General features: G+C 37.7%; 3 protein-coding genes across 3 annotated transcripts; 2 read left to right on the top strand and 1 right to left on the bottom strand.

The window, feature by feature from the left end:
* The first annotated feature begins 2,512 nt into the window (after positions 1–2,512).
* LOC137966747 (uncharacterized) lies at positions 2,513–3,044 on the top strand. Its single transcript, XM_068813450.1, has one exon. The coding sequence runs from the start codon at positions 2,547–2,549 to the stop codon at positions 2,805–2,807; it is 261 nt and encodes an 86-aa protein (XP_068669551.1). The 5' UTR covers positions 2,513–2,546; the 3' UTR covers positions 2,808–3,044.
* A 2,027-nt stretch (positions 3,045–5,071) lies between these two features.
* LOC137966030 (uncharacterized) lies at positions 5,072–9,205 on the bottom strand. The gene is made up of 2 exons (XM_068812472.1): positions 8,701–9,205; positions 5,072–5,975 (listed from the first exon to the last, which is right to left on the bottom strand). Exons 1-2 carry the CDS (start codon positions 9,071–9,073, stop codon positions 5,443–5,445), a joined length of 906 nt encoding a protein of 301 aa, XP_068668573.1. The 5' UTR covers positions 9,074–9,205; the 3' UTR covers positions 5,072–5,442.
* A 4,719-nt stretch (positions 9,206–13,924) lies between these two features.
* On the top strand, positions 13,925–17,489 carry LOC137965074 (probable leucine-rich repeat receptor-like protein kinase IMK3). Its single transcript, XM_068811471.1, has 2 exons — positions 13,925–16,115; positions 16,773–17,489. The coding sequence occupies exons 1-2, from the start codon at positions 14,156–14,158 to the stop codon at positions 17,387–17,389; spliced, it is 2,577 nt and encodes an 858-aa protein (XP_068667572.1). The 5' UTR covers positions 13,925–14,155; the 3' UTR covers positions 17,390–17,489.
* The last annotated feature ends 63 nt before the right edge of the window (positions 17,490–17,552 follow it).

The raw sequence follows: 17,552 nt of genomic DNA, 5'->3' as shown, positions 1-17,552 counted from the left end.
ACCTTTGGTGCCAGTAAATTTCATGGAACACTTTTTCATCATTAGGGTGTTTGCTAATGCATTGTTTGAAGTCTCAAATTAGTCCTGAATAGCTTGAAAATATTTTTTTGCTTTGGCAAATCAGCGGTAGATCAGCGAATATTCTTCCCAATGTGAGACTTGATAAACATCAAACTTAAGCGATTAGATCGCTCCCAGAGATCATATGATGTTTTCTCAATTTAGGTACTAGATTTCATGGGCCTTGGAGGTTCATCCACTCGAAGTGACAAATCAAGGTTCATGAACCCAAGTGCTAGGAGAATTTTCTCCTTCCAATTAGCATAATTGTCACCATTCAGAGGAATAATATTGGAGGAACCAAAACTCGAAATAGATAAAGTTTGAACAATTATAAAATAAACAACAAGCTTACTAAAACATGCAATGAAGCCAAATATTGAATATTTACTCATGTGAATAAATTCAAACCAATAAATCAAAATGTCATTATAATCTTTTTTGTGGGCTTATATTACAATACAAAAGCGATTTATATCACTTTATGATGGGATAAAAAAATATCTTTAAAGAAATTTTCTAGGCCAATGGGCAACTAGATTTGTTTTTCAACTGTATATATTGTATCCTAATTAATCACATTAAATAGAACAATTACCTTGGGGTTAAATTATTATATCTCCATGATTAATCATAAGTTTTTATGACATTAACTTTATGTGACTAAACTTAATGTTGCTAGTCATTTTCATAATTAAGAATGGCGTGGCTATTACTCAATTATTCAAATGTAAACAAAAATATAGTCTAAAAATAATTGACTAAAATGTATGCCAATTATTAATTCTTTATATTTAGGTCAACCAAAAATATGCATAGAAAATTAAGTATGCATAAAACTAAATAAAATTTTCTCAATAGAAAAAATTAATAAAAATATGCATTTAAATTATTTAATTCATATGAATTAAATGGAAAAAAACATGAACAATAAATATACTGATTTTATAGTTATTCAAATATCTATTAAATGTATCTAATGATAAATTTTAATGTGAGATGGCCGAGTGGTCTATCTCTCGACACTCAGTAACAATGCCTTATAGATGTGCTTCGATGCACCGTTTGGTGCTCATGGCCACGGAGCGACGTCTTTCAGCAGACAATCAGCCACCATATGGGAAATGTCAGCGACGCTGATCGAAGACAGCATGACCCTCAGAACGCCGTCGTCTATCGGCCGAGAATCAACCACCCAATGCAAAATGCCAAGAGATGTAGGAGACACAGGAGATGTGCGTAGTGTCTGTCTGCTAGACCATATCCGAATTCATTAAACCCATCTTTTACAATCAAATGAGGGAGTGGTTACAATTGCCCACCTTTCCAACATCTAAGGAGATAATGGGTCAATCCTGAAAAGCAAGAAACTACTAACAATTTCAACCCTAGAACACCGATACCTACCATGAAACTATAAACCCCTTAAAGAGTAGAACGATTATAAAAAGATGAAAAGACTTACATTCAATACTCAGGTGAAATTTTGATTCTTGGCATCACCTACCATTGCCAAAGTCCACCGAACAACGGCCTATCTATCTCCATTCATACATAGTCAACCACTTCCTAGTTAACTAGGTCACTTACCCTTGCTAATCAAGGGGAGGAGGATCAATCTTAAAGGAAAAAAAAAAAAATAGGAGATTGAAGCTTTAGGTAAGGCAGTTGCACCTCTCTTGATCAGCCAGACTAGGTCTCTCTCCTTTTCAATCCATCCATGAAGCATGAAGCTTGATTTTGATCGACAATTGTATTTTTTTAACAGAAACATGGAGAAGAATGAGTAAACAGTTTGACCTTCAGCAGCTTAGAAAATCCTTAATTAGGTTAACTGGGAGGTAAATCATCCACTTCATCTCTTCCGATGGACTGTTTAACCTAATCCTTCTTAAACTTTGTTTTCAATGTTTTGAATCAAGGAAGAGATAATTTAAACAAAGACAAGCAGACCCTGTTGCAGTAAACGTTGGAGCTTGATTAAGATGTTATAAAAAAAGGTATTAAACATGCTTTTCATCTAGAAAATTTGAAGAAAACGTGTGAGAATGGTTTTTCTTTGCTAATGTGGATCATTTATCCTGTGTCTCGTTACAATGGAAAAGGCAGTGGTGACTTGAGATAAAAAAGAAAAAGATAATGAAGGTGGCGGCCAGAAGAGGGAGATGACCCAAAATGTGATTAATTAAAATGAGGGAAGATGAAGCAAGGAGGTGGCTTCGAAGTAGAAGATTTTATTAATTAAGTGAGATTGGGTGAGATGTCTCTGCAGTTTGAATAGAGGTTTCAGACCTTCACTCCACTGGATTGCGTTCAATCTCCTTCCTCCCTCTTTCAATTGCTTAGCTTTCAGTTCAGAGCTGTACCCTACTCCACGTCATCATCCCCCTCCTCTCCCTCTTTTTAAACCTCTCGTTTCATCCTTTCCTTGGACGAATTCCATCCTCTTCTCTCCCTCTCTCTGGCTCCTCTGCAGCTGATTCTCCATGGAGGGTCTCATCCCGTTCGTTTACAAAGCCATTGTTCAGTACAGGACCGGAAGTCAAGCTTCTTTAATGGGGTCATGGATCAACGACTCGCAGTCGGCGTCGTACATCAGGCTTCCGGGGGATTCCGGAAGGTTTCAGACGTCTGAGATACAGCTTTTCCGACCGGAATATATCTATAATTCAGCATCATCCGCGTCTGGCTCCAACGGCCCCCAGTCTTCCCCACTGAGTCGTTCGACTTCTCGTCGGCTCTCCTGATGATCCTCAGCCATGGTTGGTGATTCTGGGCACGGCGAGGCTACCCAGAAACGTGTAGTTAAGGGTGATGAATAAGGGTGGAGGGCTGCCGAAGGAGCTTCTTGGCCTGGTGTTGAAGTAGCTAGTGAACTTGGGTGAATTACTTACTAAAGTCATGTATATGGAAGGTGTTAAATTCTTGCAGTTCTTTTTTAATGTCGATCTGATTGCCCAAAAATGGGGCTGCAAGTATAAATGTAAATTGGTTTGGAAGAAAGAATATTGCTTCGTTATCCTATAATTCTTCTTCTCTTTCAGTTATTTTTCGAAGGCATGCAGCTCCATCCCTCCGTCTCCTTCTCCAAACTCAATTTAATCCATTTTCTGAAATATCGGATCGCCAGGGAGTTGCTGGTAAGCAGAAGAACTGAAATTAATCTACAAATACCTGGGAACAAGATTCCTATTTGAACTCCCAATGAAAATTCATCCAAAAGTTCCAAGAGAGGCCCGCAGCCGATTCACAGTTGCTTATTATTTTGTAGTTACATTAAAGATTCAGAAAAGAGAAACAAACAATACAAAATCTTTCAAGTTTCTGAACACAAAAAAATACTTTACAGCACTTTCCATCGCGCACCCTAACACAAAAAAATTAATTTACTTCAATATTATTTTATTAATAAAATAGTCTAATAGATTTAACTTTTATAAGATTATTTTTATTTAAGTTTTTATAAATAAGTTAAGAAAGATTTTAACTTGTTTGAATTAATAAATAATTTTTAAAAAATAAATTAAATTTATTTATTTAATTAAATATATAAAATAACATATTTTAAAAAAAATTAAATTTATAATATACAAATGCTTAATCAAATTGTTACTTTTAATATATAGATTCTCACTCTTAAAATATTAATTAAACATTATATTAAAAATTAAAATTTTATGTAAATAAAAAAGAGGGTATTTCATTATACAAAATTAATTGTATAGATTTAATTTTATAATATTTTTCATTTAACTAAGCTAAAATATAAAATAACTTATTTTAAATTAATAAATTAATTATAAAATTAAGATTATTTATTTAATTAAATCTATAAAATAAAATGACTAAACAAATCCTTACTTTTATAATATCCAAATGTTAATCAAATTATTACTTTTACAATATCTAAATTCTCACTCTTAAAAATACTCTAATTATAATATTAAAATAAGAAATTTATATACATAAAAAAGGGTACTTTATTATATAAAATTACTTTAATAGATATAACTTTTATTTTAGATAGTTTTATTTGACTAAACACAAATAATTTTAATTATTTATTTATTTAAAAATATTAAAATAAAATAATTAAACAAATAATTGTTACTTTTTTAATATCTAAATTATCACTCTTAAGTTAGAAATCAATTATATATTACAATCATGAATTTATATAAATAAGTAAAAAGAGTTTTTATTATATAAAATTATTATAATTGATTTAATTTTTATAAGATAATTTTATTTAACTATTATGTTAATAAACTAAGATAAATTTTAACTTGTTTAAATTAATAAATATTTTAAAAAATAAATTAAGATTCTTTAATTTAATTAAATATATTAAATAAAATACTTAAACAAATACTTAATTTTATATATCCAAATGCGAGAGTGAGAGGGCTTCTGAGTTTTTACTCTTCGCCTCCTCGATCTTTCCCTAAACCTTCTGAGTTTTGACAGGCTTGACTGGTGGTCTAGTGCCCTGCTCCTGGTAACTGGTAAGCATCGGAGGTTTCTTCGTCTACAAACGCCAGCATCCCATCAAAGAAGAGAAAGACGGGCTGGCGGAGGAAAGGGAAGAGATCCTAAACGCCGGCGGCAAATATGCAAAAGTCTTCACCGGTGCAGCAACAGCTTCTCCCCGGATCGTCTCCTCGGCTTGGGAGCCTACGGTCAAAGTCATCAGTGAAGATGGATACAGTAATGGATGTCAACAATGCCAAGCTCAGAAACACCAAATCGACCGATCGAGTCCTTAACGATCTCCGAATCATCGTGCAGGTGAACCATCAAAGCCTCGTCCGTCTTCTTGGTTGCTGCGTTGAGATTCAGCAGCCATTGATGGTTTTGTTACGGAAAAACCAATGATGACAAATAAAGTAACCATGCACAACACACAATATTTTACATGCCAAATTACCTAGACTGGCAAATTACCTAATCAATTGAGGATTACAATGCAATAAAGAAGTTTATGTTTTACAGTAGCAATGTCGTTACACTGTCTCTCACAACAATGACTCCTTACTGCCTTACTGTCTGATCGGACCACTGGAATAATCGTTGATCATTTTCAAATGGCTGAGATAGTATTTCACACCAAATGATTTTTCATATTGGATCAACCCTCCCACCTAGGCAAGAAACAGATTTTAATCATATTGCATGACAAAGAAATTGAACTTGCCCAGAGACAAAAAAGACAAGCAACTAAATCTGGAATCTGCTTCAAAAGCAAATTTACTTAGTAAACAAACAATGCCTTTCCTCGAATTCTTAGACAAAACATTCGCATGTATAATGTAGAAAAGAAACATCCCAAGCCGCTGCAAAATAAAAATAGGAAAAAACCTAACCAGTTCCAACCAGAACTCTTTAATTGGATCTAGGCGTAGCCCACTCAACTCTGAGGATGAGATTATCATAACCATATCCGTTAAGCTTGTTGATGGCCCTCTCTGCGTCTTCCTTGTTAACAAAATTAACAAAACCAAAGCCTCTACTAACACCAGTCTTCTGGTCAATAGCAACATAAACACGGCTAACTGGACCAAACGTTCGAAACAGCTCATGCAGGTCAGCTTCCCGAGTGTCCTCCGATAAGTTGGTGACTCTCACAGAGTTCTCTTCATTTCTTCGCCTCATTTCGGTACCAGTCCTCTCCCCACCTGCTCTCATGCCAGGTGGAACATAGGTGCTCTTGCTAGCAGCAGCTGGAGCAGCAGTTTCTGTTGTTGGCGGACGGTCACCAAAGCCTTCAGCTTGTGGAGCCAGATCCTTGTAGGGGCACTTGGAAGTCCAGTGATCCCCCTTCTTGAGACATATACGGCAAACCATGAGAACAGCACCAGCCCCTGCTTTCCCAAGGGTGGCCAAGGGATCGATTGTCGTTTCATCTGATTTGCTACCTGCAATTGATTGAAGAGTAAGGCTTCAAAACGAATGGAGAGCCTCAGAAAAGATTTATCCATAAACCTACAATCGAGACATCTTTATTATAAGCTAATATCATTTATACAAGAAGAACAAGCTAAGGACACGTCTGGATTAACATCTAAAAAGCCATTCTCTCCCTTCTAAAAACTTCTTTTTCTTTCTGAAATCGAAAATCCCTTTTTTTTTTACTTTTTGTTTGTTTACAACTGATAAAGAGGGAGAAGAGCCAAAAGAAAAAAGAAAAAAAAATGAAAACAACAATCTTTGTTGCAAGAACACTTAGGTTCTTCATCTGTCCCAACAAGGTATAAAACTCCTTTTACACCTTGGACACCAGAATGACTTACAAAGAGCGTCTTTTAGATCATTTAAGAGTTGTACGAGCAGAAAGGATTCTAACTCTACAACAACGAGATAATCTACACCCAGAAGATGATACAATTCAATCTCTTATATTGTATCATAATAGATGGATGAGATTAAACAATAGATCTTACAATTTGCTATGCTAAGATCAAGAAAATAAAAAGAAAACTAGAAAAAATAGCTTTCTAAAATGAATGAGTTTTTCTATTTAACCGATATGGAAACCCTATTACCATTAGGCCTTCCTGACATCACTGGATGGCTTAAAAAACTAGTGTATATTGCACCATCCACAATAAGAGAACATTTGTATGGCCTATTCAGAACTAGAATTTAGTATGTTAAACAAAAGAGAGCTCCCTTCTAAGGGTTTTTCTACTTTTTAATATAAATATTGATTGGCTCCTACTAAGATTAACTCAATAAGGTTTAAGAAAAGTATTAGAAGGGATTTGAATGATAGAACTATCTTTAGTTAGGATCTTAATGCATAAGCAACACAGATATGGCTCTAACGAGACTATCACAGGATTTGAAAGCATATTCAATCCATATTAACTTGGGGATAAGTCTACAGCATCCTCCCCTCCACTGCCAAGCTCAGTGATCCAAATAAGCTGAAGAGAAGTTATCTTATCCGGAGAACATTTCCTCCATCCAAGTAATTTCCTGGTTTCCTCCATTCAATTGAATGAAGACAATTTGGACAGAAGCTCATTGGACAACACCGGCCCGTCTGGGATTGGACTGATAAAAGATCACTCGTGTCAAGTGCTCATGAACTACTCTGGATCAGTGGGGCTCTGCAACTCTATTGAAGCAGAAACGAAGGCACCGTTAGCGGGATAGAAAATTTACACCCAGCACTACTCCAACACAGTGGGGATAGAAGGAGTCTAAGCTTTGGTTGTAAACTAGTTTCTCAAGAAAATCCCTCCCCACGGAAGGTTAGACATATTTCAGATGAAATCCAAGAAGTCAGTAACTCTATAGAAATTTTATTGCAGCACGCATACCGATCTGCCAATGACATTGCAGATAAACTAGCCAAGGGTAGCCCAACTTACTCTTGTAATGAGAAGCTCGCTCCTTGAGGACAGATTTGTTTACCCTCTTATTGCAGCTCACTATTACAAGTCTATTAATAAAACTTCACAAGAATAAAACAAATAAAAATAAACAACATGAATACCATTATTACATCTTCAAATATTTCACCTAGTCAAGTAAGGCATTCTATTTCTAAGTGAAGATATATTCTTTATCAATTTATAATCTATGTTTATTACTTACATTTAAAAGTTGACCCTAATTTCAGTTGTTAATTTTAGTAGTAGGGACCAACCAATTGTAAACTCTCTTTTTAAGCTATGCAATCAGAAAGAGGAAACAGCTAACACATTTTCCTACATTGCCGTTTCGGTCAGCAAGTTTGGGGATCATATTCTGCAAGTTTAACTTCAGCTCATGCTTCCCTCAGAACCAGACTGACTTTATAAATAAAACTATATCACGTCGTTTCCCAAGAACAGTCAGAGCACCATGGAACTGTCACTAGCAGCAATCATTGGGCAACTTTGGAAAAGAAAGAAATTCAAGGACATTCCAGGGTAATTACAAATCAATGAGAGGAGTCACTGAAGCCACCCTGTATTCTATTCACCACCCCCGAAATTGCCACTGAGATAACAAAAAAGAGAAAAAAGCCATGCCTAATTTGAGCTAGTGTAATAGAACACATTAATTTACAAGTTGATCTTTTATGTACTCTCGGAAAAAAAAATCAAAAATTGCAATAACCAGTATCAAACAATTGGAATAATATCCGCATTAAATTGTGCATAAAGACAAACACAACATACTCTATTTGCACTCAACGAACGCAATAGGAAATATAGTAGTCCCTTCTTAATATCCTAACAGCGATAAAACATTTTAGTGAGTAACTATTAAGAATTATAACTATTGTGAACTACCAGCACTTTGACAAGAAAGATTAGAATAAAAATTAATAGCTCAGAAGCGATAGTTCCCTTGAAATAAAGGTTGTATTTTTTTTGCTCTCAGTCTAATTTTTTTCATATAGGCAGACTGTGGGATGTTACCACAAATTTCAATGAGGAGGAAGAACAGAAAAACCACAAAAGGAAATATGACAATGGAAAGCAGCACTTCGTTTGAGGTGATCTATCCGGAATTTCAGATCCAGTTGAAACTCTCAAGAGGATGGAAAAAAAAAAAAAAAAACACAGACAGAAAGCCCTGCAAACTCGTACAAACAAGGAGGAAAAAATGATTAGATAAAGTAATCAACGAGGAGGAGAAAGATACCAGGAGCCCTAGGCCTCTCCAACAAGATCTCCTCCGTGGATACCATTGTGAGGCGACTGCTAGAGTCCTCATGAGCGGCGTCGCCGAACTTGGGCCACGCGCGACGCTCCACGGCACGCTTGCTGAGACGGGCCTTGGCCAATTTCCGCGTGCGAGACGTTGTAATGATCTTGACCTTATTTCCATCGTCGTCGAACTTGTACTCGATAACCTTCTTCACGCCACTCTCGTCCGGCCCTATCACCTGACGCGGCGGTAGAAGGTAATCGAGATCGTCTCCGTCGTCTTCATCCAGCTCTCCCCATCGAAGCCTAGAAGGCGCCGGCGGTGGGACCGCCTGGCGTGGCGGACGAGCAAAAGCATCAACCGCCATGGTTGTACAGATTCCAGACTAGCAGCGAGTATGCTGAAGGACTCCAAGGGTTTCCGCAAGTCTGGAACTAGACAGATAGTGGCGTTACGAAACCCAACACATTTTCTCGGTTCTCGGACTACATGGAACAAAAACCGACACGAACTTGACTCGGATCCATTTCCGATGGGGCGAGGTGGGTCTTAGATACAGAGCATGCTCAGCCTTATCCAAAAGGGATGTACATAGAATTTATCTGAATATCCAACCCGAACATAAAATAATAATAATAATAATAATAATATCCATAGAAAATAAGGGAAAAAATAAAAGAAAAAAAATCCAACCCATTGTATAGACAACTAGGACGAAGATGGTCGGGCCGTCTTGGGTAGAGGCGGTTTAGACAAATCCAACCCATTATTGTAGCTTGACTGATAGCCATGAACCCGTCTCATAATGGCACTCTCATCAACTAGCTCACCAGCCTCATGTGCCTCTTATACCAACCGTTGCATCTCTTCCTGTGAAAAAATAACAAGAGATAATTCATTTTAATTACTCAAACATAAATTAAAATATATTTTTATAAGAAAACCATACTTACATATTATTCTTTAGATCCATCGGTCCACCCGACTTCATCGGTCCAATTAGTATGTCAAAATTGCTCTATATTAGACCAATTTGTACACCACATATTTATAATGCTCATGAATGTAAATTTGTTCTAGTATACTAGAAATAAAATATACTCCAAATTAAACATACATACCGTCTCCTCTCTGATACACATAAAAGACTTAGAATAGTCTTGAAGATAAAATGTTTAGAAGAATCGTGCCATGGACAAGATGGGTCTTTTACTTCACTTTTGCTTAACTATTGTACTTAAATCCAAAATATAGCTTACAAATATTGGAATTATGAGGGTAAACATGTTATTCAAGTTTTTCATAATAAAATATTTACTTATGTTGAAGAACAAATATAGAAGAGTCTTACATGACTCTCACAATAAGAAGTCTTACAGAGCCAAAATTATTATGGAAGCAGATCTCATAAAAGAGTTTCAGTTTAAAGGTGTTTTAGTTTATGTTAGTCTTTTATTTATGTTGAGTTATTTAATTATGCTAGGACATATCTTTAAGTGTTTTGGGACAAGGGCAATTTAATTTTAATTGGACTCTGTTACTTTCCTCTATTATAAACAGGGGTTCATGTACTTTGATTACAACAAGTGAATGAAGTTTTTCTCTTTTTCATAAATTCAACAAGGTATCAGAGCAGGTTCTGTGAGTTGACTCGGTCAACACACAAAGATAATGTGATCCTTTTCTGATCTATTATCTCTAGCAGTTTAGGTTTGTATCTACCTTTTTTTCTTTTCTTCTCTTTTTAGTTCCTATACCCATTGTTTGATTTACGTTTTCACATCTATAATAAGCTTTTAATATTGCATATTATATATTGACAAAGTTTTATTCTGAGAATGACCGTCTTCTCTATTTGTTTACTACTGCTTGATGAATCAGTTTGTTTTTACAGATCCTCTGATTGATTTCAAGAGCTCAATCTGCTTGGTGGATGATCAATCTGTGGATTGATTTCTTTCAAAAATTTCTCTGGGATGTCTGGTTCGTTATCTATCTCTGCTGCTGCTCCCATAATTCTCTAGCTCATCTTCAACGCCAACTCCATTGCTGTTGTATCTCAGTGATCTTTCGGAAGATCCTTATCACTCTGTCTCTGCTGGCTCATGCAACGTGGGGAGGAAGGAGACGTTGATTAAGCCTCTGTCTGTTGGCATTCTGTTGGAACCAAGCCATCAGTTCTCTGCTTCGTGTGCGCGTTGTTGTTTCTGGAGTCTCGGAAATCACCAATGTCGTGGGGAAGAAGAAGACGTTGGTTCCTCTGTTTGCTTGTTGATTTGTGTTTTTTCGGTATTTTTTATCCTATCTTTCTGGTATTGCTACTGTCCGAGTTGACTCTGGATCGTATCTCCGCTGTTGCAATCCATCGGGAAACTCTGGTTTTCCTTATTTCCTAGTCGTAACCTCTACCGGATGCGAGTAGATTACTGTCGAGTTATCTGACTGGTTGATTACTCTGCTACACTGCTTCAACATTAATCCACTTGAGTTAATTACTACCGAGTTGATTACTCTACTAGACCTGTTGGATGAGATCTTATTTCTATCGTTGCTGCTATTTTTTTTTTGGAAATCATAGAGTTGTCTCTACCACTCATCCTGCTCTACTCGGCAATCACTAGGAACAACTTCGGGAGGATGAAGACACTAGTCCATCCTGTCGGGTTCTATTTCTGACTCGTCTTCCATTTCTGGTTCTCGCTAGTTCATCGTCGGCTATTCGGGAGCCAGTGCCGCGGGACGACTCTATTGTCCCATGCAGTTCAGCGCTGTGAGGAAGAAGACGCATTGTTGCTAAATTAAAGTTTTCCTAAGTTAACTGGTTTTAATTGATCGTTGAGTCCAACTCAGACTAGACATTATTAGCTCAACCCAACAAACTAGTAACCCGAGAGTCATTTGTTCCGCTCAGGTTAACCAAGCGAGCAGAGTTGATTCAGCCAACTCAGGTCTGGGTCAACCTAAGTCGACCCACTTATTTTCTGCCTCAATTATACGTGTTTGGGTTCCGAGTTCTATACATATTTCTTATATGAGTTAGTTATATTAGTTTACGATTTGACTCGATTCGACTCGGTTCTCTATCTCTAGCTCAATTATTATCTTGGATTATTACTCGATTCCAACATACTATTTTGTGCAACTTCCTTATTTACTGATGGACTTGCTACTTACTATTTCATGTGTCCTTATTACTCTTAAGGACTTTCATTATTTGCCGGTTATCTACTGCTCTACTACTGCAAATTTGGTACATGTTATTTGGGCATTGACCCATTTCCGCTAATGTTGTTGTGTCTCTTTGATTGAGACATTATTTCTGAAGAAAAACTCCTAGGTTGTTTGCCTTAGGTTCATTATCTGTTGATTGTTGTCGGCATTGGTTTGTTTGATGCAGAATTTGAATTTCTAAGAAAAATAAAGCACATGGTAGCCTCAGCATCTTATCTTCCTCTTTACCCATTACCCATTAGTTATTTGGCGGCATTTCTCGTACCATCCTTTATTTGACTCTCACATACCCCTTTTGACCAACCTCTTGTGTGTTGCTTCAATTGGTTTACCTTTATATATATATATATATATATATATATATATATATATATATATATATATATATATAGGTATTTAGTCCATTGAGACTTTTTATATGTATCTGTGGGTCTTTTATCGTCGTCTTGTGAATGATAGACATTACCCACTTTAGTAATTATTATAATTATATTTGTTTGAAATCCTTTGAGTTTGGTTTGGACTTATGTTTTATCACCCATTTCTACCCTTTGAGAGTTTGTACCTGGTGGCGTACTTATACTTGGGACACCGTAATGGAGAAGCTTAGTACTACATCAATGTTCTTTGTTTCAAGCTGAGATCACTGCAATTATCTCCCAGCATAAGGGAGAGAAGTAGAAGAAGAAGCACAATAAAAAGGTTTTTTATTCCATATGATGTGGTAATTTTTATGTGAACAAAATATTCAAGAAAGGGGGAGCACAAAAGACAAAGTTTTTTCATCTATGAAGAATTGTATTTGTGAAGATTTTTTTCAGCAAAAGAAAATTGAAGTCCAAGAATCTTTTTCATTGCAAGTTGAAGTTATAAATTCCAGTTTGAAGGAAAGTGTTGAAGAACAAATATGGAAGAGTCTTACATAACTCTCATAATAAGAAGTCTTACATAACCAAAATTATCACGGAAACAGGCCTCACATAAGAGTTTCAGTTTAAAGGTGTTTTAGTTATATTAGTCTTATATTTATGTTGAGTTATTTAATTATGTTATGACTTATCTTTTAAGTATTAGAGTTTGGGTGTAATTAGGACAAGGATAATATAATTATGTGTGATTAATCAGCCCAAAAATCGTCCTGTATGTGATTGATCAATGCTATGCACCCCTCATAAACCCCAAATTTGGCAAAAACACACAAAACAACTTCCAGATTCTCCCTTTCATCCAAACATGAGATAAACTCTATCTCAGACAATCCCCACCTTGTATAGAGGCTTTAGAGAAAAATTAAATGTGAGAATAACGTCGAACTTCCATTAACATCTCTAACTCGGAAGTCAATATCAATAATATTCAGTACTGTTTATTTATGGAGTGTGGTTGTCTGTCGCCGTCCAAGTGATTTTCCATTTTTTTCTCTCCTCGTACGCTGTTAAAAGAACAGAGAGCAGACATGGTACAGAGGTAAGTCTTGAAGGGTGAGCTTTTCTCGTCCTTTGACCGAGATCAGCAAAAACTAGCCGTTGCAGAGGCCCGTCTGGTTCCGAGAAACGGAGAAGACGGAAAGAACACTAAGAGTCCCCTGCTTCGTCCCAATTGAAAAAACAAAAAACGGGTCCTGTAGAGCATCTAATGGAAGGAAAAACATAAAAAATATATATATTTATAGTTTCGATTAGTAGTTGCCATTTCGTAGTGTTCCATTTCACATTTTCGATAAACTCCAAACAGTTGAATTAAATCGTAGAACAAGAAGACGTTTTTAAAAAAATTATGTAATTGTTGATAAGTTGAACTTGAGAAATGTCGATTGGAGTAGGAAGAGATGAAATGAAATCAATAATACATTACGACTATTTCGTCTTCTTCTTGCAACGTAAGAGATGAAATGAAAGCAATCCACTCTTGGAAAAAAAACTAGCCGTTAGGCACAGCTAAAAGAAGACACCCCTCTGAGCAAACCCACTTGACTCGCAACGATTTTCTCTCCCCCAAAATCAAGATTCTTCCACCGTCTCTCTCTGTCTCTCTTTTCCCTTCACTTAGATTCTTCTGGTCTCAATTTCCTCCACCATTTTCTCCCCCTTTCGTGAAGTGACCCTCCTCCTCCCTGACATCTCTTGCTTGAAAACGATCGACACTGAAAATTAGTTAGTAAGAGGAGGAGCAAGGACGCTTTATTGCTTCTGCTTCTCGGATTTTCAAGAAATATTTGATGTCCATGGCGGAGGCTCCTCGCCGTTGCTGTGATTCTCTTCAGAGTTCTCTCTTCCTCTGTCACAAGGAAAGCAATCTGAGCTGGTTCGCTCACAGAAGAAAGGATAAGTGTAGGCTTACTGAAGATCCTTGTCGGTTCCTGAGTTCGCACTTCATGGTCTCGCTACTTCTGATGCTAATACTCTTCGCCGGGGCCGTGTCAAGCGAATGGGACGAGATTATCGTGACCCAATCGGATTATCAAGTTTTACAAGCTATCAAGCATTCGTTTTCCGACCCGAGCGGTGTTTTAAGGAGCTGGAACGACTCAGGTCTCACGGCCTGCTCAGGCGGATGGTTCGGTATCAAATGTGTTAAAGGCCAGGTAATTGCAATTCAGCTTCCATGGAGGGGACTCGGCGGACGAATCTCCGAGAAGATCGGCCAGCTGGTTGCTCTTCGGAGGCTTAGCCTTCATGACAACTACATTGAAGGACTCATTCCCACATCTCTTGGGTTTCTTCCTAACCTCAGAGGCCTTCATCTCTTCAATAACCGTCTCAGCGGCCAGATTCCGCCATCACTCGGTAACGGTCCATCCCTTCAGACCCTTGATCTTAGCAAAAATTTGCTCACTGGTTTCGTTCCCAGTAGTCTATTTAACTCGACGAAGCTTTATAGACTCAATCTTAGCTTCAACAGCTTGACTGGTTCACTCCCGCTTAGTCTCACGCATTCTGTTTCAGTCACATTTCTCGATCTTCGTTATAACAATCTCTCAGGTGCAATCCCTGATACATGGGGTGGCCAAACCGGTAAGAACCCCTACGAACTCCAATCTTTGCTTCTTGATCACAACCTCATCTCCGGAAAAATTCCCACTTCTCTGAGCCGGTTGCAAAAACTTCAAGAAATTTCTCTAAGTAATAATCGCATCAACGGTACCATACCCGATGCGATTGGTCTCTTATCGCAGCTTCGTTCCGTTGAGTTTTCAAATAATGATCTTCGTGGAAATTTTCCAGAATCTCTTTGCAATCTCTCTTCGTTGGCTTCCTTAAACCTCGCAAACAACCGACTAGATGGCCAAATCCCCGACTCAGTAAATAGGCTTCAAAATCTCTCTGTTTTTATACTGAAAGGAAACCGATTCCAAGGCCACATGCCATCAGCTCTCGGAAACATATCTGGGTTGTCTCAATTGGATTTGTCGGTAAACGATCTCAATGGGACCATCCCGGTGTCTCTGGCCGGAATACCCAACTTGGTGCTTCTAAACGTTTCCAACAACGATCTCTCTGGTCCCGTACCTCTCCTTCTAACGGAGAAATTCAACTCCAGTTCGTTTAGAGGGAACCTTCAGCTGTGTGGTTATAGTGTTTCAGTCCCATGTCCTTCTCCCCCACCTTCGGAAAACCTCCCACCACCACCAAGGAAGTCTCGTGGTCGAAAACTGAGCACAAAAGATGTAATCCTTATAGCTGCTGGAGCTCTCCTCGGCCTGTTAATTGTGTTGTGCTGCATTTTATTATGTTGTCTAATCAGAGAAAGGGGTAGCAGAACCAAGAAGGGCAGGCCTGCCACAGGTGCCGCAGCCATGAGAGGTGAAAAGGGAGGCCCTTCAATGGGAACAGAAGTAGAATCAGGAGGTGAAGCTGGGGGAAAGCTGGTGCATTTTGATGGACCTTTGGTATTCACGGCAGATGATCTTCTTTGTGCAACTGCTGAAATTATGGGGAAAAGTACTTATGGAACAGTTTATAAGGCAACTTTGGAGGATGGGAGTGAAGTTGCAGTGAAGAGACTCAGGGAGAAGATTGCAAAGAACCAGAGAGAGTTTGAAACTGAAGTTAATGCGTTAGGGAAGATAAGGCATCCCAACTTACTGGCCCTTCGAGCGTATTATTTGGGTCCAAAAGGAGAGAAGCTTCTGGTCTTTGATTTCATGCCAAAAGGAAGTCTTGCATCTTTCCTCCATGGTAACAAAACTGAACTGAACAAATGCCTGCTTGTTTTTATTTTTTTCTTATCTGGAATATCTGGACAGAGGCTTTATTTAATGTTTAGTCTTAAATCTTCTTATACCATCATGCTTTGGAAATCATAGTAAGAAAGGAAGAATAAAGAAAGAAAAAGTAATGAAATTAGAAAGCATTCTCGTACTATACAATAAGTTGCCTAATACTTGAACTAGTAGGATTCCCAATGAAATGCTCTTCAATTCAAGGAAAAAGAAAATTACATACCCTGCCTGCAACTCACAAATTCTAAACTGCCTGCTAAACCTTCTTTTTTTCCTGTGCTGTTTTCAGTCGATAAAATTGCTGGAATAGAGGTACCGAGGATAGATGATTAGATGCATCTCACTAAAACTAAAGATTCTGAATGAGGTTCACTTGTGCATATGGCAAGAAATTGAGAGTACCTGCTGCTAGGATCAGAATTATAAACTTGTTTCTATACCTTTGTTCAATTTCTAGTCTGAAATTTTTGCACCCACATTTAGTTTTTTAAATGCATTTCAGCCAAACAAGAAGAGGTCCAAGAACATTCAACAGTGTTTCTTCTTCTCTCTATGTATCCATTTTTTCATATTTATATTTCTGGATTCTGATCATTATGTTTCCTGAATCAAGCTCGTGGACCAGACACCCCAGTTGATTGGACAACAAGGATGAACCTTGCAATGGGCACTGCAAGAGGAATTCACTACCTCCATACCCAAGAGAACATCATCCATGGGAACCTGAGTTCAGGCAACATCCTGTTGGATGAGAACAACAATGCCAAGATAGCTGATTTTGGCCTCTCACACCTTATGACCATAGCTGCCAATACAAACGTGATTGCAACTGCAGGGGCTCTGGGCTACCGGGCACCTGAAGTTTCAAATCTCAAGAAAGTCAGCACAAAGACTGATATCTACAGCCTTGGTGTGATCATACTAGAGCTTTTGACAGGGAAATCACCCGGTGAGGCTATGAATGGCATGGACTTGCCACAGTGGGTGGCTTCGATTGTCAAAGAAGAGTGGACTAATGAAGTCTTTGATTTGGAACTCATGAGGGATGATGCCTCCACCACCGGGGATGAATTGCTGAACACTCTGAAGTTAGCTTTGCATTGTGTGGATCCTTCACCAGCAGCAAGGCCGGAGATTCATCAAGTCCTGCAGCAGCTTGAGGAGATAAAGCCAGAAGTTGCAGCGGAATCTGGCAATGATGGAGCAGCGACCACTACAACAGCTGGATGAGAGGAGGAATAATTACATTCTTTATTCTTGAATTTCATTTGTTGGTTTCCCAATTTTAGTGTACTGTGGCAGACCAATTCTGCACTTGTAGCAGTGGTAGATGCAATAAGGACAGGACAAATATTCTTACTATTCTTTTAAACTATTGTAGTATATGTCTGTC

The sequence above is a fragment of the Aristolochia californica genome, unplaced genomic scaffold, assembly GCF_029961685.1.
Source record: "Aristolochia californica isolate CCGP_79_NKW_82.1479 unplaced genomic scaffold, dmAriCali1.0.hap1 SCAF_5, whole genome shotgun sequence".
NCBI lineage: Eukaryota > Viridiplantae > Streptophyta > Magnoliopsida > Piperales > Aristolochiaceae > Aristolochia > Aristolochia californica.
Note: the sequence above shows the minus strand (reverse complement) of the source record. Positions and strands in the feature narration are given on the sequence as shown.